The 24293-nt window shown below is 45.1% G+C and overlaps 1 protein-coding gene across 1 annotated transcript in view; it reads left to right on the forward strand.

Moving 5' to 3' along the window:
- Window positions 1-768: 768 nt before the first annotated feature.
- The window catches only part of LOC141083867 (hatching enzyme 1.2-like), a 75995-nt gene continuing 52470 nt past the window's right edge, over window positions 769-24293 (forward strand). Inside the window, exons 1-3 of the mRNA XM_073568355.1 lie at window positions 769-901; window positions 3190-3324; window positions 6968-7085. Of these exons, the coding sequence (XP_073424456.1) occupies window positions 769-901; window positions 3190-3324; window positions 6968-7085 (386 nt within the window). The remainder of the gene's footprint in view (window positions 902-3189; window positions 3325-6967; window positions 7086-24293) is intronic.

Here is a 24293-nt window from a genome sequence, read left to right on the forward strand (position 1 = left end):
CGAGCTTTTGAGGAAGGCGTTCACAGCGTTTTTGGCTGATCGCTCCCCATTAGCGAAAAGGAAGTGGATGGAGGCTAAAAGTAATTTTGATTCTTGAGCAGATAAGAAGGAGCAAATATATAGATCACAGCAGGAAGTGGCACTCCATAGATTTGGGAACAAGGCGGGAAAGATATTTGCCAATTTGGCAAGGGGCTGGAGGCAAACAAGTTTAATTTTGAGTCTAAAAAAGAAAGATGGGTGTTTAACCTCTGATCCTAGGAAAATAAATAGGATTCTGGGGGACTATTATGGGGTGTCACCGGATGGTATCGGGGGGGAGAGTGGCTACGGAAAACAAAAATGCTCCACCGCACAGAACAGAAAGTAGAGGTTCTGAATACTGAGATACATGTGAATGAGGAAAAATCGGTAATTAAAGGCCTTAGCAATGGCAAGGCGCCAGGTCCAGATGGATTCCGGAGTGAGTTCTAAAGGATCAGATTCTCCCCGGCGTTGACGGATATGTTTAATATGTGGATGGAGGGAGGAGGCATCTCCAACCATGTTAACACTGCGTATATAAAACTGCTACCAAAAGGGAATAAGAATCTGGGAAACCCTGCCAGCTACCGACCAACCTCGCTTTTCAACCAAGACTGGAAATTGGCCTCCAAAATTCTGGTGGACTGACTGGCTATGGTCTTGCCTAGAGTCATAACGGCGCACCATTCAAGTTTCATAGAAGACTGAATGGCAGTATCCAATATTAGAAAAGCCATGTTGATCATGGATGAGGTCAAGTGCGAGAAGGAGAACGTGGTGGGGTACCCAGCCTTGGTTATGTTGGATGCTGATAAAGCATTTGATAATGTGAGTTGGTCGTGGCTGGAATTGGTTTTAGATAAGTTGGGGTTGAAGGGTAGGTTGTGCAGATATATACAAATGCTTTACTCAAATCCTCAGGCGAGGGTGTAAACTCTGATATTTCTATCAGACGTGTTCCCTTTGAGAAAGGGTATGCACCAGGGCTGCCCGTTATCGCCTCTACTTTTTAACATAGCTATTGAACCACTGTCGAGAATTCTCAATAATTTGGACAGTCATGAAGGAATCAAAATAGGAGATAGAATGATGCAGTTGGTGCTGTTTTCAGATGACATTGTGTTATTTATGCGTAACCCATATAAGGATTTAGGTCACACTCTGTCCCTTGTGAAAAATTTTGGGGAGTTTTCTGGTTTCAAGCTTAATAAGAACAAGTGTGAGTTACTGTTCTTAAAGAGGGGGGATAGATCACCAGGTCAAAATCGACAAACCGAGATTTTTGGGATCCCGATTGCAAGGGCCTTGATTAAATATTTGAGAATCCATTTGGGCTGCACGACAGATTCAGTATACGTCTTGAACTACCATCCACTTATTTCAAAAATTGAAGCACAGTTAAAGGGATGGAGTGGACTGCCATTATCGTTGCTATCAAGAGGGCATTTGATAAAGATGATTAGCTTTCCTAGGCTGTTGTATCCCTTGCAGATGATCCCCTTACTGCTTAAATATATCGACATTTCCAGGATTAATAGAGCCTATGCTAGCTTTCTCTGGGGGAGGGGGGGAATCTAGAATAAAATTGAGTACTCTTATGTCCTCTTTGGAAGAGGGAAGGATTAGGTTTCCTAATGTTAGGGGGTACAATCTTTCTTGTTTGGCAAAGCACATGGTGACTGGTTGCATGAATCGAGTAGACACTCGAATCTCGGACTGGAACGTGAGTTTTGTAAGCACTGGGACCTGGTTTCGGTGCTGCACTCTCCCTTATCCTGTCTGAGCCCGACTATTCACGAATCGATATTGTGTAGGGACACATTATAGACCTGGAAGGCGATACGAAAGAAAGTGGGTTTACCGTCTAAGGTTTCTAAGTAACTTAATCCCTGGGCGCACCCGAACTTTTGTTTAGGCATAGAAAAGTTTATTCAGAGTGTAGCAGGAAAAATGTGTTATGAGAATGAAAGATTTGAAGCATGAAAGCGAGAGAAGATGGATGAGTGATGCAGAGGTGGTGGTGAAGTTCAACCTTAGCAAGTTTCAAACTTTGCAGTATGAGCAAATAAAAAGCTCCATTATACAAGATTTGTTGGCTGTTTCCAAAGAGTTGCATGAAAATGAGTTTGATGGTTTGATGGAGTGTGATCTCTCCAGTCTGAATGTGTCAAGGATTTATGGTATCATGAGAGAGTGGCTGATCTGGCAAGGAATCAGACTTGTGCAAAAGGGTGGGTGAAACAGATGGGGGAAGCCGATATCATGGATAAGATTTTGCAAGGCTGGTGTTTACTTAGAAAGAACATTACTAATGAGAGTTGGAGGGACACGCAGTTCAGAATTATGCACAGGGCTATTTACGGGTTTAACCTGTCAGTGCGTTCAGTTTGCTTGGGCAAAGTTCAGAAATGTCCGAAGTGTGGGGCAGATCACACTGATATGTTTCACGGGGTCTGTGTGGGTGTAAGGTCATCCAACAGTTCCGGAAGTCGGTCTGTAATTTCAGTTGGGGGATAGGAGGGACAGATTGAGAAGTAAATCCGATGTTGTGGGTCTTTCATTTTGTTGGGGAAGGAGTCAAAGGGGGGGTAAGATATCACTCTTGCATGACATAGCAATCCTAGCTAAAAAGTGTATTTTAAGATGATGGATCACAACGGAGACCCCGACTGTGGGTGAGTTATTAAATAATATGAAACAGTTGCTGCATCTAGAAAATCTGGAAGCTGAAAGAGACAAGACCAAACCAACGGAAAAATTCTTCAATAAATGGAAGAGGTTTATTGAGCGTAAATGCACCCAGAAGGAGATCAAGCAAATAATGACTCCATTCCTGCATGCTGACTGGTACCTAATGAATGATATGCAGGGCTCATTGGGGAAACTGAAGGTCCAAAGCTCTTGACTGTTGTAACTTCACGTCGAGCAGGTGGTGCTATTCGGTTTAAGGGTGGGATGTTGAAGAGGGTGAGACATAGAGAGAATTTTGAGGTTGCTCATTTCACATGGGGTTACAGTTGTGTTGTACCTTCTTGGTGCAAATGTTCTGTGTTATGGAAAATTTGAAAACTAATAAAAAAGATTTGATAAAAAAAAGTAGATTCTTTTAACCAAAAATTATTCCCAAAACATCAAGAATGAGAAAATCCATGTTTTCCTTCTTAGACATTCACGCATTGCTGAAAGAAAGTGATATAGCCATTGACCTTAACCGTAATGCTAGAAAATGTAACGCATGCAAGTGGCAGAAGAACGCCAATGGAATCGTCCCAGTACCATATACCTTAGATCCTCAGTACTGTAAGTGCCTCCTATTTGTTTTCTCATTGTGTTGTTTAGTGTAACCAATCTAATGTCAGTAGTATTACAGGGGTCTTCCAGGACTTTTTTTTTATTGAAGGAACAATCCTTAGGATAGTCAATTGATGAGGACACAGCAGATCAGTGTCCACTTTATCGTGTGACCAGGCACAGTGCCATCTACAAAGTTGTGGCTGTAGCTGGTACTGCAGTTGCATGCAATTTTAATCTAAGTGGCTTGAATGTAGCCACAAGACCAGGCACAGTCACATGTGTATATCTGGTGCTGTGACTGCGTTAATAGTACATGTTACACAGTATGTACTAAGCATAAGGTAAAAGGCTTAAATATTTATTGAATATCCATTGGGTATTTGAGAATCACTTCTGTGGCACTCTGTTCAGAATGGACAGATGTATGTGCATGTTCGGCTTTCTATTTATGAGTTCTGAAAATTTTGTTCTACAATTTTTGGTACTCCTGTAATAATCATTAGAGAGACGCTTCCCCGGACATCTCTCCAATAACCAAGGCACACGAAGGAGGTCTCACAGTTATGAGATCTTTATCTAATGAGAGACCTGTGAATATGTATAAATGACTGAGATGATCTACTATTATGACACATTTTTATATTATTTTAACAACTTTTTTTATGGCTGTATTATACCGTGGATATAAAGTCTACACATCACTCTTAAAAGGCCAGGTTTTTATCATGGAAAAAAAATTACAGGTGCTTCCCACAAAGTTAGAATTCCATCAAAAAATTAATTTATTTCAGTTCTTCAATACAAAAAGTGAAGCTCATATATTATATAGAGTCATTACACACAGAGTGATCTATTTTACGTGTTTATTTCTGTTAATGTTGATGATTATGGCTTACAGCCAATGAAAATCCAAAAGTCATTATCTCAGTTAATTAGAAAACTTTATAACACCAGCTTGAAAAATGATTTTAAAATCGAAATGTTGGCCTATTGAAATGTACAGTATGTTCAGTAAATGCACTCAGGCTCCTTTTGCATCAATTACTGCATCAATGCAGCGTGGCATGGAGGCGATCAGCCTGTGGCACTGCTGAGGTGTTATGGAAGCCCAGCTTGCTTTGATAGCAGCCTTCAGCTCATCTGCATTGTTGGGTCTGGTGTCTCTCATCTTCCTCTTGACAATACCCCATAGATTCTCTATGGGGTTAAGGTCAGGTGAGTTTGCTGGCCAATCAAGCACAGTGATACTGTTGTTTGTAAACCAGGTATTGGTACTTTTGGCAGTGTGGTCAGGTGCCAAGTCCTGCTGGAGAATGACATTTCCACCTCCAAAAAGCTTGTCGGCAGAGGGAAGCATGAAGTGCTCTAAAATTTCCTCGTAGACGACTACGCTGATTTTGGTCTTGATAAAACACAGTGGACCTACACCAGCAGATGACATGGCTCCCCAAACCAAATCACTGATTGTGGAAACTTCACACTAGACCTCCAGCAGCTTGGATTGTGGCCTCTCCACTCTTCCTCCAGACTCTGGACCTTGATTTCCAAATGAAATGCAAAATTTGCTGTCATCTGAAAACAACACCTTGGACCACTGAGCAACAGTCCAGTTCTTTTTCTCCTTGGCCCAGGTAAGACGCTTCTGGCGTTGTCTATTGGTCATGAGTGGCTTGACACAAGGAATGCGACACTTGTAGCCCATGTCCTGGATACATCTGTGTGTGGTGGCTCTTGAAGCAATGACTCCAGCAGCAGTCCACTCCTTGTGAATCTCTCCCACATTTTTGAATGGCCTTTTCTTAACAATCCTTTCCAGGCTGCGGTTATCCCGGTTGCTTGTACACCTTTTTCTACCACACTTTTTCCTTCCACTCCACATTCCATTAATATGCTTGGATACCGCACTCTGTGAACAGCCAGCTTCTTTAGCAATGACCTTTTGTGGCTTACCCTCCTTGTGGAGTGTGTCAATGACTGCCTGCTGGACATCTGTCAGGTCAGCAGTCTTCCCCATGATTGTGGAGCTACTGAAACAGACTAAGGGACCTTTTTATACGCTTAGGAAGCCTTTGCAGGTGTTTTTTGTTAATTATTCTAATTTACTGAGATGTCATTTGGGTTTTCATTGGCTGTAAGCCATAGAATCATAGAATCGTAGAGTTGGAAGGGACCTCCTGGGCCATCTGGTCCAACCCCCTGCTCAAAGCAGGATTCGCTAAATCATCCCAGTCAGATGTCTGTCCAGCCTCTGTTTGAAGACTTCCATTGAAGGAGAACTCACCACTTCTCATGGCAGCCTGTTCCACTCATTGATCACTCTAACTGTCAAAAAGTTTTTTCTAATATCTAATCTGTGTCTCCTCCCATTCAGTTTCATCCCATTGCTTCTAGTCTTTCCTTGTGCAAATGAGAATAAAGTTGATCCTTCTACAATGTGACAGCCCTTTAGATATTTGTAGACAGCAATTAAGTCTCCTCTCAGTCTTCTCTTTTGCAAACTAAACATTCCCAAATCCTGCAACCTTTCCTCATAAGACAGGGTTTGCAGACCGGTCACCATTCTGGTCGCTCTTTTCTGAACTTGCTCCAGTTTGTTGATGTCTTTTTTAAAATGTGGTGCCCAAAATCAACATTATCAACATCATCAACATTAACAGAAATAAACACTTGGAATAGATCACTCTGTAATGACTCTATATAATATATGAGCTTCACTTTTTGTATTGAAGAACTGAAATAAATTAACTTTTTGATGACATTCTAATTTAGTGAGAAGCACCTGTATACTAAGGGCGTATTCAGTCTGATCTCTGACCGCAATGCACAGACTCCCGACCAGAGCATAACCAGGATGCCGTTTAAAGCATTTTTGTCACCAGATATTACTGCATATGTTATGTTGTGTATAATAATTGGTCAAAGGTTAATCAGTATTTTACAGCCATTATAACATGAATTTTTCAACGTCACTACACCAGTCTCATCAGGGCTAAGATTTATTTTTTTTTTAGTATGCATTTTGTATCGTGAAATCTGGTGACAGATTTATTTTAAGCTCCTTTGCTATGGAGTCTATAAATTTTTTTTAACCTATTCTCTATATCAACACCTTCATAGAGAATACTTTCCTGAAAAAAAAAAAAAAAGACACTTGCATTGGATGCCATTAAATTGAGGACTATGTCTGTAATACGGTGCCATTAGGAATCAGTATATGGGAGCACTCAGAGTTCCTACACAACCGCTCACCCCTGTATGTCATACTAAAGGCGCCATGTACACGGCTCATCCTGCTGTTACTGATTCTTAGGGTGTGTGCACACGTTGCGGATTCTGCTGCAGATCCACAGCAGATTCTGCTGCATTGTACATTACCATTAAATTGTATGAGAATTGAAAAATGCTGTGCACATGCTGCGGATTTTCTGCAGATTTAAATCTGCAGCATGTCAATTCTTTGTGCGAATCCGCAGCGTTTTGACACCTGCTCCCTTATAGAAATCCGCAGGTGTCAAAACAGAGGGGAAATCCGCACAAAATCCGCAAGTAAAAGGCAGGTCATTTGACCTGCGTATTTAGCCAAATCCGCAGGGTAATCCGCAACGTGTGCACATACCCTTAAACTGACTCTAAAACTCCTCATCTTCAGCTGCATCAGAAGTAACTTTGATTAATCAAGCCTTGAAAGAATTTGAGGTGATGACCTGTGTGCAGTTTGTGAACAGGACCTCGGAAGTGGACTATCTCAGTATGGAGCCTGGATCGGGGTAAGTGCTAATATTTACATAAAGAAGACCTGTCACCATGTAACATGTCAAAAGTGGCCAGTTTCTGTGCTTATTTTATTTCCGCTGCTCCACTTAGTATACCATTTTTTGTTTCTTTTTAATCCACCATACCATTCCACAGATATAGGCCCTTGCGATTCGTGCTCCCAGAATACTAACTTTTATTTTTTTTAACCGAGCTGCCGTTGCTCACAGGGTATTTATGCAGAGCTGCGATAATTATGCCTAAAGACAGGCCCCAATCCTGAAAGCAACAACCACTTGGCAAAGATCATAGAAATTAATACTGCATATTGGATGGACAAAATAATATTCTAGGTCCTCTCGTCTTGATACTGTGACAATGACTCTGGTAACGTACTGGAGGGGAGATATGTGTCACTGCACTTAATGATGTCAATGATGTGAAACCCAGAGTATTTATCCTCCAGTGCACTACGTGCTGAGAGGCGTTAAGTTAATTTTCTTAATGGGATGTGGACATCCATAGAGCGGGTGGGAGGATGTCCACCTTAGCTCCACCCCAGGCTGTTGCCTGGGGCTTAAATAGCTGGGCTCCAGAGGTAGTCTTTGTTCAGCAAGACTGGAGACAGGATCTCCAGTGGTTTGTCATGAGGAGGAAAGACTGAACCTGTGTTGCTCCAAAGTGGGCTGCTACCCGCAAACGTATGGACTCTGTTACAGCATTTTGTTTTCTTTGTTGTTTTTCATGTTGTTGCCTGAAGGGCTGTGTTTACTTTCCCCTTCTTGTTAGTTTATGCTGCCATATAATAAACCAATCAAAGATTTAAAGTGACAGTGTTTCTGTTTTCTACCTCCGTGTACCGCCGAGTGAGTTGAACTACCACAATACATTTCAGGAATTAGTGGAAGAACAGTTGGTCTCTCTCCATACCCACAGCAAAAATAATCTTCCTAAACAAAATCTAACAAAAAGGAGAGAAAAACTCTTGGAAATCTTAACACAATGGATGATCATATATTCCGGCAGGCTGACACAGGTGGTGCACTTATTATTCTGAGTACGGTATTATTTCATCATCAAGTCGTACGCATGATATCGCATAATTCAATTTGTTTCTCCTTCTCTTTTTAAATAAGATTGAGTCAATTTGGAAGATGAAGGTTTAGAGTGAACATAAATCTCCCTTAAAAACAGATATTTAATTTAATCTTTTTTTTTTCCTGGAACAATTTGTTGAAAGTTAGTTTTTTTGAAGATGAAGGTTCAGCCCGTTTTTTTTTTTTTTTTTTAAAAAGGAAGCTGAGTTTATTGTAACTGATAAATAATCCTATTTTTCATTGTCTCCCAAAGATACATATAGCCGGCTTTTCGCCTCAATTTCATGGAGTCGTGGCAGGTTTAGGCACTCTTAATGAAAAACCTTTATTCATGGGTGGAAAGTGTACTCCAACCTTTAAGTAAATCCGTCCCTGGGAACACGCAATATACCAAACATGTATTATTGGCCTTTGACAATTTTCAGTGAAAAGATGATTTCATTTGTATTTCAGGTTATGCTAACCACTGAGCCAACAAGTGGGCAGCACGGTGACTCAGTGGTTAGCACTGTTACTTTGCAGCACCATAGTTGTGGGTTTAAATCCCACCAGGGACAACATCTGCAAGGAGTATGTAAGTTCTACCAATGTTTGTGGGAATTTCTGTCATTCTCCTGGATTCCAATCCCTTGAGTTTGTGGTTGGCTTCTTTCTCTGCCGAGCCACAGGAGACACACCTTTTCTCTGGGTGTCTGGGTTCTGCTTTTCTGTCTGCAATCTGCTTGACTTAACACAGGTATTTTAATTTGTGTGCCGATCACCTTTTGGTTGCCGCTTTTTACTCTGTCCGTCTGCTGGCGTTTCCTGCTGGTGATAGATTTACTTGGATGTTCTGACGTTCTATTGATGTTTGGAGCCTGTCTGAGATTCCAACTAAGGGTTTTCGCTTTGCTGTTTCCTTGCTAAATTTAACACCTATCTTCTGTTTATCTTTAGAAAATAGGCAGTATATTTGTTAACACTAATTGCTTTATTTTTTGCTTGGTATTTCATTATTTTCTTTACTCACTCTGGCATCTTTCCTTTGTTCAGCACACTTCTCTTCTTGTATGTACTTCACACTCTGCTCTGCGCTTCGATTCTTTAGGAGGAATGTGAAGCAACTTGATGGTCTTTTAGGCAGTTTTGGGCCAGATTTGCTATCTCCTAGTCTGTTGTTAGGTCTATCTCTGCACCTGCAGGCTCTACTAGGGACTGCGGAATAAGGATATGTATTCTGTACAGGAAGCGGTGTAGTTAGTTAGTGTTTAGTGTATAACCTATTTTCCCTAGTGAGTTGCTACTCAGGCATACAGTAGCTATACTAGGAGATGTTAGGAGCATTCAGGATGAGCTGCTGTTGAGTGGGGGCACCACTGCGTTATCTTAGGGTTCTAACCTCTCCAGTCAGGTAGGAACAGACCAGGGTCAGAGTAGGGTTTTAACCATATGAGCGAGTAAAATAAATGTTAGATCACTATACACAGCTTTACCACAGGATCTATCACTAACATCTTTTAAATGGGTTCTGCACACTTACAGAGAATATAATAGAAACCTTCAGAAATTTGTTATTTACATCACTCATTTTCTATTGAAACACATTTTTTCTCTTTGATTTCAATTTATATTTGCAGATATCTGGTGCTTCGATGGGGACTAAATTTCTCTCATTGATCATCAATATCTATATGAAATGGTTGGAATTCGAATATTAACCTAATTCTGACTTTCATCTTTTGTCTAATATTATGTGGTGAAGTCACTACATTGACGACCTGCTCATTGTTTAGGGACGGCTGTGTGGCAACTAGAGTTGAGCGAAACGGGTCGAAAAATTTCAAAAGTCGCCAACTTTTGGTAAAGTCGGGTTTCATGAAACGAAACCCAACCCTAGGGTGAGGTCGGCCACAAGCTCGGCGACTTTAGCGCCAAAGTCACGTTTCAAAAGTTTGTTTTCCGCCCTTTTTCAGCCAATCAGGATCCACGGACACTGTGGGCAACGTGATGACATAGGCAGGGGTCACCATCATCTTTGAGAAGGGCATGCAAGTGATTGGCTTGCTTTGGGGGGCGTCACAGGGGGTATAAAAGGGTGTGCACGCCGACCGCCATGTTACTCATGCTGATCTCAGAATAGGGAGAGCTGCTGCTGATGATGATGATTCTGTAGGGAGAGCGTTAGGCAGGGAAGAAGACACCAAAAACTGCTTCTGCTGCTAGCGATTTTGCCTGTACAACACACAAGTCACTGTGTGTGCAGTGCAAGTGGAGGCTATATTTTGCTGGATCAGCTGTGTTGGTTGTTAGGCTGCCTTATAAGGCTTCCTGATAGCTGCATTCCTGTTTTCCCACTGCTCTGCAAACTGCTTTTTTAAAAGCAATCCAAATTTTTTTTTTTGTCCTGGTGAGGTACTGAGCGTGCATTTTTTCACACCATACAGCGGTGTACGCTCCTCACACAGTACCGTGTAACGGCTGTTATGACGGCCACAGTGAAGCTATCTGTGTGTCACTCTGTAAGAATAAGTCGAGGACATGTTCCGTTCTTACAGACCTACACCTTCTAGTTTTGTCTGCTTTTCAAACAGTTAAGTATATTTGCCCCCTGAGGAAGGCACAACTGCCGAAACGCGCATTGGGGTATGACCGTGGTCCCTCTTGTTGCTCCTGTACTCTGTAAGTGTTCCTCTACATCACTGCTCTACTCTACTTTTACTCTGCCAGGAATTTTTTCCTTCACTTTATGGCTATGTCTTTGAGAGAGCATTGTTCATGTTTAGAATTATGAGGCACACTTAGATGATTATGTATGTCCATGAATATAATGTTTTTCGGAGCAATCATTGTCACCCGGTCTGTCTTTTCCATGCCAATGTCACTTTTTAGTCATGTTCTGCTGTTTTTCATCCTTGAATAAAATTTACTGTGCACTTTATTATGCGCTATTTGAACTTTTTTCACTGCTTTTCGTTTAGTTTTTGCAACTCATATGCAGTGTGTTCTACACTGTCCATGCATGTGCTGGAATCTTGGTTGTGATTACCAACACATCTAGCTTATCATGATTTTGACAAACCACTCCAGCACATTTTGCTGTCTTTTGCTCTTACTAGCCAATTTCTGCCTGTGACATAGCGGTGTGATATTAACTGGGCCTCACACAATCCAACAGTGTCCACAAGTGTGTTCAGAAATTCTACATCTCCCCTGTCCTATAGTGACATTTTTCAAACCTGCGACATTGAGCCTGTGACATAGCGGTGTGATATTAACTGGGCCTCACACAATCCAACAGTGTCCACAAGTGTGTTCAGAAATTCTACATCTCCCCTGTCCTATGGTGACATTTTTCACACCTACGACATTGAGCCTGTGACATAGCAGTGTGATATTAACTGGGCCTCACACCACAGTGTCCACAAGTGTGTTCAGAAATTCTACATCTCCCCTGTCCTATAGTGACATTTTTCACACCTGCGACATTGAGCCTGTGACATAGCGGTGTGATATTAACTGGGCCTCACACAATCCAACAGTGTCCACAAGTGTGTTCAGAAATTCGACGTCTCCCCTGTCCTATATACACCTTGTACCTTGTTTTACATTACTATATAGTTTGTGGAATTTTGTGTACATTTTTACCAAAAATGAGGAAGGCTGGTGGAAGAGGCCATGGAATTGGGCGGGGGTTGCCAGCTGGTAATAATGGTGTTGGTGGTGGATCTGATGGTAGTGGCAAAGGCAAAATAGGACCAGATGCAGGAAGTGTTGACCCTGCGTCATCGTCTGGCTCCACAAGGCCTCGAAGGCTTAGTTTTCTAGGAGTTGGCAAGCCGCTTTTAAAGCCAGAGCATCAGGAAAAAGTTTTGGCTTACATTGCTGACTCAGCCTCCAGCTCTATCGCCTCCTCTTCTGAAGTTGTAAAATATAAAAGCACTGAGTCGTCATTGGAGGGTCATGTTCATGAACCACAACTTTCCTTGTGTCCTTCACCCCAACAAAGATTGAAGGATGACGCAGGCCATACAACTGATTACTCCATGGAGCTGTTTTCACATACCATGCCTGGGTTATCAAGTGAAATGGTGAATTACCCAGGCCAAGATGAATCTGACAAGGAGTGCACTGATGCACAGCCACTGATAGATGATTCTGCTGGTACATTCAGTCAGAGCACTACATTGTCCTCGCAGTGTAATGAGCCAGATTCTGACCCTGATGAGACTCAGGTGCCCCTTCCCGCATACTATACCACCATACACGGTGACACAGAGGAAGGTGTACATGACATTGAAGAGGAGGTGATGGATGACCCAGTTGTTGACCCAGATTGGCATCCATTGGGGGAAGAGGGTGCTGCTTCCAATAGCTCAGATGAGGAGGAGGAGCATCAACAGCAGACATCGACATCGCAACAGCTGTTATCTGGCAGGCCCGGAGCACTCCAAAGACAGGTTCCAAAAATCAAAAGAGTTGCTGGACAGCGTGTCCAGATGGTCAAAATAGCACAGCGTGCTAGGCCGCAAAATGTCTTCCAAAGTAGGAAGAGTGCAGTGTGGCACTTTTTTGAACAAAATCCTCATGATCAGGCCAAGGTTATCTGTAAGAAGTGCGCAAAGACCTTTAGCCGAGGGAAAAATCTGAAAAATTTGAATACTAGTTGCATGCTTAGACATTTAACCAGCATGCACTTGCAAGCATGGACACAACACCAAACCTAAAGTACCACATGTGCAACTGATCATAAAGAAGGTAGTCAGCAACGCTACATTGTTTCCCCCACTGTAAGCCCACCGGTTAGCACAGCAGCAAATGTTGAGGTGTTGTTGCAAGGTCAAAGCAGTCAGGGAATCCCACTGTTATATAAATGATAGACTGAATCTAAGCCATCAGAAAGAACACCAACTCCATCACCATCATCAACCCTCTCTCAGTCCGCCCTGTCCACCGCTAGTTCCACCATATGCAGCTCTCAAGTCCAGCTCACCCTCCAAGAGACTATGAGTAGGTCAAGAAAGTACTCAGTCTCTCATCCGCGTACACTGGGTTTGAACGCCCACATTGCCAAACTAATCTCGTTAGAGATGATGCCCTATCGGTTGGTGGAAAGCGCAGCTTTCCGCGAACTCATGGCCTATGCAGTACCACGCTATGACCTACCCAGTCGCCACTTCTCTCGCAAAGCCATCCCAGCCCTCCACCATCATATGAAAGACTGCATTGTCCATGCACTCAAGCAGTCAGTGAGTGGAAAGGTGCACCTCACAACAGATGCATGGTCCAGTCGGCATGGCCAGGGCCGTTACGTGTCCATCACTGCGCACTGGGTTAATGTGGTGGATGCAGGGTCCACAGGGGACAGCGGTGGTGGGACAGTGCTGCCTAGCCCACGGTATAGGAAACAGTTGGCTGTAGGCGTTCGACCCTCCTCCTCCTCCAGAAGCGAAAGCTCGTCCACAGAGCGCAGTCGTACGAGCACTCCATCTGCAGCTGCCACTGTTGCACACGAGGTGTCCCCCTATCGAGCAGCTAGTGGAAAGCGTCAGCAGGCTGTGTTGCAGATGATGTGTTTAGGCGACAGACACACCGCGGAGGTGCTGGCCGAGTACTTTCAGCGACAAACTGAGTCATGGCTGGGCAGTATACATCTTGAGGCAGGCAAGGTAGTTAGTGATAATGGCCGTAATTTTGTGGCAGCCATAGCCCTTTCAAAACTCAGCCACATACCTTGCTTGGCTCACACCTTGAACCTGATGGTGCAGTGCTTCCTCAACAATTATCCGGAGTTAACAGCCCTGCTCCAGAAGGTGCGAAGACTGTGCGCGCACATCCGCCGGTCACCTGTACACTCCATTCGTATGCAGAAGCTGCAGCGATTGCTCCACCTTCCCAACCACCGCCTCATTATCGATATTGCAACAAGGTGGAACTCCACCCTGCACATGGTTGAGCGGCTGTGCGAACAGAGGCAGGCCATAATGCATTTATGGGAGGATACACAGCCAGGCACTTTGAGAGCAGACATGGAGTTGACAGGTGTGCAGTGGTCGAAGCTGAAAGACCTCTGAAGTCCTTCAGTGTTTTGAGGAATGCACACGGCTGGTAAGCGCAGACGACGCCATCCTAAGCATGAGCATCCCACTTATGCGTCTGCTCATGCAAACTTTGACGCACCTTAAGTAGCAGGCGTCTGCAGCCAATGTTGACGAGGAGGAAGAGGAGGAGGGAATCCTTGATGACATTCAGCCATTGTCTGCTCAGGGACCTCTCCTGGACGAGGTGGAGGAAGAAGAGGAGGAGGAGGATGGGGATGATTACTTAGGGGAGGAGGATGCATCTCGTGGGGCAAGTGAAAATGTTGGCGTGGCAAGGTCTGGTACAGGGTTTGTGCATGACTGGAGGGATGTGGATTTGCCAGAAAGTGCTCCTCCAACCAGCAGTGCATCATTGACACCGGGAACATTGGCCCACATGTCAGATTATGCCTTGCAGATTCTAAAAAAGGGACCCCCGCATTGCCAAAATGATGAATGATGACGACTACTGGTTGGCCAGCATCCTGGATCCACGCTATAAAGGCAAATTACAAAACATCATGCCACATGAGAACCTTGACTTAATATTGGCTAATAAACAAGCAACTCTGGTAAACTGGTTGGTTGAGGCATTCCCAGCACACAGCAGCGGTGATGGTTCTCACACGAGCCGTACGGGTTGGGGGCAGCTTGGCAGAGGTGTTCGTGGTGCACACAGCAGAAGTGGCGTTGGAGACATGGGTTTCATGACAATGTTGTGGACTGATTTTTCAAGTACCGCTCACACAACTGGTAATACTGCATCGAAGGAAAGTGACAGGAGACAGCAGTTGTCAACTATGGTTACAAACTGCTTTTCCTCCCATATCGATGTTCTCCCGCACAGGTCTTTCCCCTTTGACTATTGGGCCGCTAAACTGGACACCTGGCCTGAATTGGCACAATATGCCTTACAGGAGCTCGCTTGCCCAGCTGCAAGTGTGCTATCGGAAAGAGTCTTCAGTGCAGCTGATCAATCCTGACAGAAAAAAGGATCCGCCTGTCAACCCAAAATGTGGATGATCTAACCTTCATTAATATGAACCATGCATGGGTTTCCAAGGATTTTGTCCCACCTTCCCCTGATGACACATAGGGTGACAGAAAAATGGCTTGCTTTGGTCCTCCTCTACCTGGGACTTGAACAATTTCGCCTTTTGCATCAGCTGAATGTCCAACATCAACATATGCCACTTTCTAAAACTCCCTAACTGTGCTGCCCCCCCCCATGGCCGGGGTCACCACCTAGCGCACGAAACCGTGCGAGTGCCGTTGCCCTGGACAGGTGGGTAGGCCGACTCTTGGGCGCGGGCACTGGCACAGGGTCCCTCATAGTGCAATCAAGTGTCTCTGACGGTGGTGGTGCACACCCGCCGTCAGACACACCGCCGTACTATGAGGGGCCCAGTGCCAGTACCGACGCCCACGAGTGGGCCCCCCTTGCTTGGGCGGGACCCCAGCATTTGCAATCTTTACCTCTCTCTGCTCCTCCGCTGTGTAGTCTGGGCTGTCAAATCCATACTGGGCATGACACCGTCTGAGCCTGCCTCCTGATCTATAGACATATATTTTGAATGTGTACACTATGCTATCCATACATGTTATCCGGTGATACGGTACCCTTTCTCACCTTTGTGCAATCACGTGTAATCCATACTGGGCCTGACACCGTCTGAGCCTGCCTCCTGATCTATAGACATATATTTTGAATGTGTACACTATGCCATCCATACATGTTATCCGGGGATTCGGTACCCTTTCTCACCTTTGTGCAATCACGTGTAATCCATACTGGGCCTGAGAACGGCTGGCGAGCTGTTAAGCAAGCTACAGCACCTGTGGTTTGCACACGTAAGTTTTTCATTTTTTCAGGAATGACGGTTAGGCCTAATTCCGGAACTGCGGTTGACCTGCACTTACTGGGAAATCATCGATCGCGGGTAATAATTGTAATCCCAGATCCCCATCACTAACATTGTTCAGCGGGTTATCTGCACCTGTAAGCGACAAAAGATGGTCCTTTCAGTGTAGCGCACATGCAGCCACAGACATGTAAGGGCATGACACACCAGTTATTGGGCAATCTCAAGTGCCAGAGCCTCGCGTGTCCCTCTAGTAAGCCGGACTCGGACCGCGGGGCATGACGGAGTCTCATTCGTTAACGGAATTAAGCTTGCAATGTGTGCATCTTTTTTGTGGCTGGATGGTTGAGGTTGCCCATGTTGAGTCAAATTACGCCGTAGGCTCCACTCCTGGTGGTGCCCTTCTGGACATTCCTTTAAGGTTCAGCTTTGCAACCATACTGCCCACGTAAAACAAACACTTTGCCTTCATGAACGCTGTTTGGAGGGTCGTGACTCGTGGGAATAACGCCGCCCAATAAGTTAACCTGCTAGAGAGATCCTTCGTTGCTCCCAAGCATGACATCACACTCCCTAGGAGGAAGGTAATGCCACTGTGGCGACCGTACTCCTGGGGGCGACACAAGTGCACTGATGCCCAGCCACTGCTCGATGAATCTGCTGGTACATTGACCCAGACCACTACATTCCCCCTGCACGCTACACGGCCTGAATCTGACCCTGATGAAACTCAGGTTACCCTTCCCATATACAGTTCCATCTTACACAGGGACAAAGAGGAAGCTGCAGATGAAAGTGCAGGTTCAGCACACTGTCATGTCGGACGCTATTCACACCACAGCGTCCGGCAGGCAGAGGTAGTTCCACCTCCGTCCACTATAGCCTCAGTGGCGCCGGCTTGAGTTTCTCAGGCTATCGGGGGTTAATCTAGCTGAAGATCAGGTTGGATGTTTGGTCACGCCCACGGTCTTTAAATAGTCGTGCTGGCCTATGGGCGTCGCCGATTATAGCTTGTGTGTCATACCAAGTGGTTCCGGTCTGGAGTGGAGGTGTTGGAGAGAGAGAGATTGAGATTCATATCTGGTGTCGTATGATCCATTGTTACCTTCTCGCCTTCCCATATTTGTGTTTTGTTGTGCCCTGTTCACATTACTGTATAGTCCTGTGTGTATGCTGCGCGGTGCAGTTTAAGTTCTCCCTGTCTGTCTTTATTGTTTGGGGCTTTGGTGGTTTGTCTCCTCACTGGGTGGAGGGTGGAGGGTTAAGCTTAGGGCTGAGCAGGAGATAAGGAAAGGCTGGAGGCTCAGGCATTTGCACCATCAGCAAAAACCCTGGGTTGAGGGTCAGACAGGGTTTCCCCTAGTTAAAGGGACATCACAGGGGCCCCGGGTATTTCTGCCTTAGTTGACCTAAGCCCTGCGTGACACACACCCGCCATCAGACACACCACCGTACTATCAGGGGCCCTGTGCCAGTGCCGTCGCCAACGAGTGGGCCCCCCCTGCTTGCTCAGGATCACAGCACTTGCAAGGTTGAAATACTGTGCAGTGAGATGGAAGATGGGGACGACGAGGAGTCCAGACTAGTACAGGGATTCCCTAGCGAGGAGACTTATTTGATTGTTTTCAATGTTGGGACAGCAATTTTTGGGGAGCACTATACTCTGGAGAATGATAGATGGGGCCCACCATACACTGGAACATTCCAAAGGTGGACATCAGACACTGGAGCAGCATTTACAGGGCCCATTATACACTAGAGCATTAGAAATGGGGCCCATTATGTTTGGAGCATTATTTGGGCCCATAAGACAGTGGAGCTTCATCCATGGGGACCAACATATACTGTAGCATTATGTGGAGCTCATCATATACTGTTTCAAACATTATATGGGACCAATGATTCTGTATGGAGAAATAGATGGGCCTCGTCATGAGATGTAAAAAGTGAAGTATTTTTCATTGTACTACACTGCTATTTCTCTGCCGTATCGGAGCATCATGAGTTGTGGTATGTGTTAAAGGGGCGCTCTTTTGCCCAGGGCACATGAAAACCTGGAGCCAGCCCTACCCCCCCACAACTTTAGCCAAATAACCCCCATTTTTCAGTGCGTAACTAGTATTATGAAGTTAATTAAGGTTGACAAGCTTAAGTAAGAAGAATTGATGCTTTTGGCATTCAAATGGGCACTGTAGGTGTGTTTCCTGTCCTCTTCTCACTGCCGACTTTAATTCCCCATTGACTTACATTGGGTTTCGTGTTTCGGTCGGACCCCCGACTTTTCCCTATAGTCGGCCGATTTTGCTCGACCCGACTTTTGGAAAAGTTGGGTTTCATGAAACGAAACTCGACCCTAAAAAAGCAAAAGTCGCTCAACTCTAGTGGCAACCATACTAAACATTGAGAATTACTTTAATTTCAGTAGTTTCAATTGTTTTGTTTTTTTCATTTTGTTGTGACCCCACAAATATTATTTTTCCTCACAAACTTAACAGTTAGGTCATTACTAATTCTATCCAAGATACTACCTTTTATAAGTCTAGTAAGACGATAAGATGGTGGCTAAGGTTGAGGCTGGTGTGGTGAAACATACTGTTTTCATTTTTAGGTATTTCTGACTGTAATGTGCCTTTATAACTTTACTATCGATTTTTCATTTTGTGTATTACATTGCACTATTTGTTTGCATTACATTGCACCAAATTTCTACAGTTACAACTCTCAGAATTGCATTGTAATTAACTCTGGATATACATTTTGTGATGCTGTCTAATCACTTCTCATGGACAAGCTGTGAGAAAAGGGAGTAAAGTAGTCCGGGGTCAAATACCACTCGTGTACCTCAAAAGCAAATTGGCAAGGCAAACAAATAGCCAAATGGTAAAGTCTGAGGTCAGGCAGGAAAATATTAGATTACATCAAAGGCAAAGGGGCAATACAAAGGAATAGTCAAATAGCAAAGTCTGAGGTCAGGCAATAAAGATCATAACAGCAGAACACAGAGCACTGAGAACACACACCACCAAACAAAGCTACAACTGGCAATAGTCTGACCATTGTCAGCTAGCTAAATAGCCAGGCATTCACTGGAAGGAAACTTAGCAGTTATGAATTGATTGGGCTGTTAGATAATCCTTAATTTGCACTGAGATAGCTTGGTATGCCTCAGCCCTTGATTGGGCGGCTGGGCTATGCCATTCACAAAACTGACAGCCCAGTGTGCCCCTGAAATCCATGGGAGACTGAGCTGTCACTCACTATCTGCCTAGAATGCAGTGAGTTGTGGAATCGTGGCACATATGTGCAGGTTGCTAATGTCTAGTAATAAAATATTTTAAATTATATTTATTTTACTCACTTATATACCATATACTGGGTTGATCACCGCTTGAAACCTTTCAGTAGGGAAGCATTTTAGATTTTTAAAATTTGAACTACAAACTCACAGAGATTAAACAGGATTTATCATTCTATTATTACAATTGTATGTTTAATATCTGTTTTTATATCTCCTCAATTTTTTTATTGTAATATATACAGTATGTGTAAAATTCACCGTTATTACAACTAAGAACACTCAATGTTTGAAACGCTTTGGAGGTGTTACATTGTTTTTTGTAGTTCGGTCTGTACAGGGTTTCATCATGTTGGACTAAGAAAGCTGTGAAATTATTTTATCCACATCAGGGTGCCAGATTATACTCTATTTCTTGCACAAAATTAAAATACCCTGAAGCCGAACAGTGGATTTTTTTTTTTAAGAAGTGGAATACTCATGTGAGTAGTGGGAATAAAATTATAGCAAAAACTGCCCAACTTTGACCTGGTGACCTCTTTAAAGGGAACCTGTCATGTGAAAAACACTATTAATCTGCAGATATGGGGTTAATATGCAGGTTCATAGCGCTCTGAACCTGTCCTGCTCCAACATTTAGATCCCCACTGCCAGAAGGAAATTAATTTTATTCCTCCCGGTAACGTTCAGTCATGGTGTGGGAAGGTGGACCGGGCCGGTGGTGCCTCTCTTGTGCTGGACCCAGTACCAAAGGGGCTGTCACCATTGTTGTAGGGGGGGAAAGCATTCAGACATGGACCAACCTTTGCACTGGACTGAAGGGGGCATGACAGAGATAAAAGGGGCTTTGCGTGGGAACAAGGGAGACATGGCGGGAAGACAGAATAAACAGCAGGAGACAGTTAACTCTCTCTCCATGAGACGACTCCTCAACACTGTCCCTCACTGCCTTACGCTGCCGCGCATCTCCCCAGACCTTGAGGGAATTGACTGCGTGCCTTCACCTACCTCTGAGACGGAATTGACTACGCGTGCCATTCCTCAGCTTAACGTGGGAGCGCGATCCGCCCCTGAACAGCACTATCAGCCGGAGGCGGCTGACTTGCATCCCGCCTCCTTCACTGAAGCCTGCGAAACTCCGGCGGGACCAGAGACTGCTTCACGACCCACACATTGCTCTGTCTTCACAGGTCCTCGCCCCAGGGAATCTGGACACACCACTTTCATCAGGAGCCAGTGCCTCAACTATCTTCTGGACCAAGCTAGAGACTTCACGCGCTTCCTTCGGTGCCACTGTGGAAGAACAAGTCTGCACTGCCCGGAGAACTTCAGACTGATAGGTGTGCCAGTTACTTAGATAACTGTCTTGTTCCCTTGTTTTATTCATTTTTTCCTTCAACCCCTTTAACACCAATACTCTCCCTGCATGGAGTATCCTCTGTAATCAATTCCCTTTTAACTCTTAATCTGCATTCTACTCATCACTACATCCCGAGTCCCTGCGATTTCTGCACTTGGCGTAGTCGGCAGGATGCAGTCTAACAGCATGGTGGTGACAAATCAAGCAGTTGGTGTGAACTCTCGTACCAGCATTTCTCTGGGGGCAATGTTGAATAATTTGTCCAAGTTCATGGGGAGTAGCTCTATGTTATGGAGCTGGACCGAACGCATGAGGGGAATGCTGAGAATGCACCCTAGAAGTGCCCTAGAAGCCAAAGTGGCCATGATGGTTTTAGATGGTGAAGCTAGAGACTCCATCATGTTATGACCCCCGGGGACAGAAATACCTTTAACAATTTGCTGCAAATAGAGGAGACTCATGGGGACCCCACAGACGTAGGGGAGTTATGGTCACGTCTATTCAGCCGTATGCAAAGGGAGGGGGAGATGGTGACACAATATGTGAATGCCCTCCAAGAGATTCATACTGCTAGCCTTAGAAAAGATGTCATGGGCGTAGGACCAATTGACGTAGTGCTGTGTGATCAGATGGTGATGGGCTTGTGGGACGTGCTGACGAAGCAGGCTCTGCGGGAACGTTTGTGGGTTAACACTTGCATGACCTTGTCTGAAGTGGGTAGTGAGGCCCGCACCCGCGGGCAGGAACAGGGTGTGACAGTCCCAGTGGGAAGGATCCGGTGTGGAGAGTTATCAGTTAATCCTACCAGTGAACCCCAATGGGTGGAAGAACTACGGCGGGAAATCCAAGAAATTTGGGGAGAGCTAGCTGAAGTAAAGAAACCAGTAGGAGCTGCCGAGTCATCCGGGGGTAGAGGTGGCCCCGAACTTCGTTGAGAAGTCGGGATCTTCCATAGAGGGAGACCTCTCGCTTGTTACAATTGTGGAGAAGTTGGACATTTGGCTTGGGAATGCCCACAGAAGGGTAGGCCCTTCCAACAACATCCGTTAAACTAGATGGCTCCGAGCCCGGGGAACGCCCCCCGGAGCCTGAACTGTCACAAAGGAGTAACAAAAGTCCCACAAATTTAGTCTCCACTTGCCCTCTCATGTGGGCCGAACTGGATGGCCAAGCAGTATGTTGCCTGGTGAATACGGGCTCACAGGTGACTACAATATCTGAAATCTATTTCCAAAGACACTTCGCTGAAGCAAAGCGGCCCTAGTGGGGTCCCGTGATAAAATTAATTGATGAAACCACTTGCCCATCCTGGTCACAGGGGTGGTCTGGACGCAGGTGACCATCTGCGGCAAAGATCTGGGACATAAGGGGGTAGTATGGACTCAGGGAGAAGCCAGTAATGGACAAGCAGTCACCCTAGGAATGAACGTTTTGAAAGAGTTTGAAAATATTCTCCTTAGCGAGCCCCAGAAGTAACCCTGAAACAGTGAAGCCCGCACACTCCCCAACGGAGAGTGTTCCAGCAACTATTACGTGTGGCGCAGGTCCAGGAAACAGCCAGTGATGGAAGAATGTTGGGAAAGGTGGTTGTACCGATTTCTGCCTAACTCGTCTTGCCACTGGGACAGACTGTGCTTACCTTACGTATGCGGGCTTGCACCCCTTTGGAGTGGATTAAGATCCAAATTGAACCAGCTACCACTGAACAACTACCCTCGGGCCTCCTTGTGGTACGAACGCTGGCCACTGTTTGTGACGGAATGGTACCAGTACGTTAGTACGTTGTGTTAACTTAGGAGAAGATGACATCACACTAACTCCTAGAAGTGAGGTAGCCCAAATCACTGGGATGCCAGAAGAGGTAATACCTTCTCAGGCTGTGCAGTTGACTGTGATACAAGGGGACCCTTGGGTTGTGACAGTAGATACGTCCCTGACCCTGGATCCTCAGCATGTCTGTGAAGGGCGGCGTATATTAGAACAAATGCAGGCTGAACTGACCTACCTTACCCTGTTGCAAATTCAGCAAATGGAGGCCCTGTTGTGATGATATCAGGATGTGTTTGCCCATCATGAGGATGATTTTGGCTGTACCATGGCAATCACTCACGAAATTCTGACTGGGGATGCTGCACCCATCAGGGAGCGGTACCTACAGATTCCACTACAACAGGAAATGAAGGGTATGCTTACACATGTGCTTCAGAGGGATGACAAGCAGGAGAGCCAAAGTCTATGAGCCACCCCCATCGTGCTGGCGCGGAAAAAAGATGGCACTTTACAGATCTGTGTAGATTATCGGAAGCTCAACGCTTGCACTGTGCAAGATTCTTTCACCTTGCCCCAGATCAAAGAATCCCTGTCCACCCTGGGAAAGGCCAAATTCTTTTCCACGTTGGTTCTATCCAGTGGCTGTTGGCAAGTGCCAATGTCCAAGAAAGACTGGGAAAAAGCAGCCTTCATACTACCCATGGGACTATATGAATTCAATAGAATGCCGTTCGGATTGTCCAACTCCCGGAGACGTTTCAACAGTTAATGGAGAGGTGTCTGGGGGATTTGATCTTTGAAGCCACGCTCATCTACCTAGATGACATCCAATAATCTATGCAGATTCATTTGAGGATCATCTGCAGAGATTAGAACAGGTGTTGAGATGTCTCCAGAAACATGGGCTAAAAGTAAAACCTCAGATGTGTCATTTGTTCCGTCCTCAAATATAGTATCTGAGTCATGTCGTTTCCGCTGAAGGGGTGAAGCCATCTCAGGAGAAAATCGCTGCAGTATGGGATTGTCCCACACCAACGACGGTAAAAGATGTCCGAGCATTTTTGGGACTGACCAGATATTATCGATGTTTGGTGAAAAATTTTGCCTGTATAGTGAGTCCCTTGCTAGAGCTTCTAAGGGGAGTGCCTTCAGGTGCCAAGCACCAGAAAATTTGATGGGAAGAACGTCAGGAAAAGGTGTTTCATGATCTAAAGGAGGCATTAACGGAAGCACCCGTGTTGGCTTATGCAGACTTCTCCCTGCCATTCTTTCTCCACACCAACAGTAGCTTACATGGAATGGGGGCTGTGTTGTCACAGATGTAGGACGGGAGAGAGAAGGTGATCGCTTATGCGAGTCAGTCCCTTCATGATTCCAAACGAAATCCCAACAACTACAGTTTCTTCAAGCTAGAGTTGCTGGCGATGGTGTGGGCTATGACAGAGAAGTTTGCGGAATACCTGTCTGGGTCTGACGTGCTGGAGCATACACATACAACCTTCTGGCTCATCTAGAGAATGCGAAATTGGGAGCTCTGGAACAGCGGTGGGTGGCTAGGATGGCGAAGTTTCACTATAAAATCGCCTACAAGAGAGGGGCTGAGAACACTCATTCAGATGCATTGTCCCAGGCGAAACATGCATTACCAGGGCAGAACAGGGATGAAGAAATCCTCAGCTTCCAGAATTCTACCAAGATTGTGGTAGCTATGCAGGAACAGGTGCAAGTGTTGACCCATCAGGGAGTTTTGAGTCGCTCTCGTGATGAATGGGTTCGATTGCA

Source organism: Dendrobates tinctorius, unplaced genomic scaffold (genome assembly GCF_039654945.1).
Source record: "Dendrobates tinctorius isolate UK_male_01 unplaced genomic scaffold, ASM3965494v1 ptg000021l, whole genome shotgun sequence".
Lineage (NCBI taxonomy): Eukaryota > Metazoa > Chordata > Amphibia > Anura > Dendrobatidae > Dendrobates > Dendrobates tinctorius.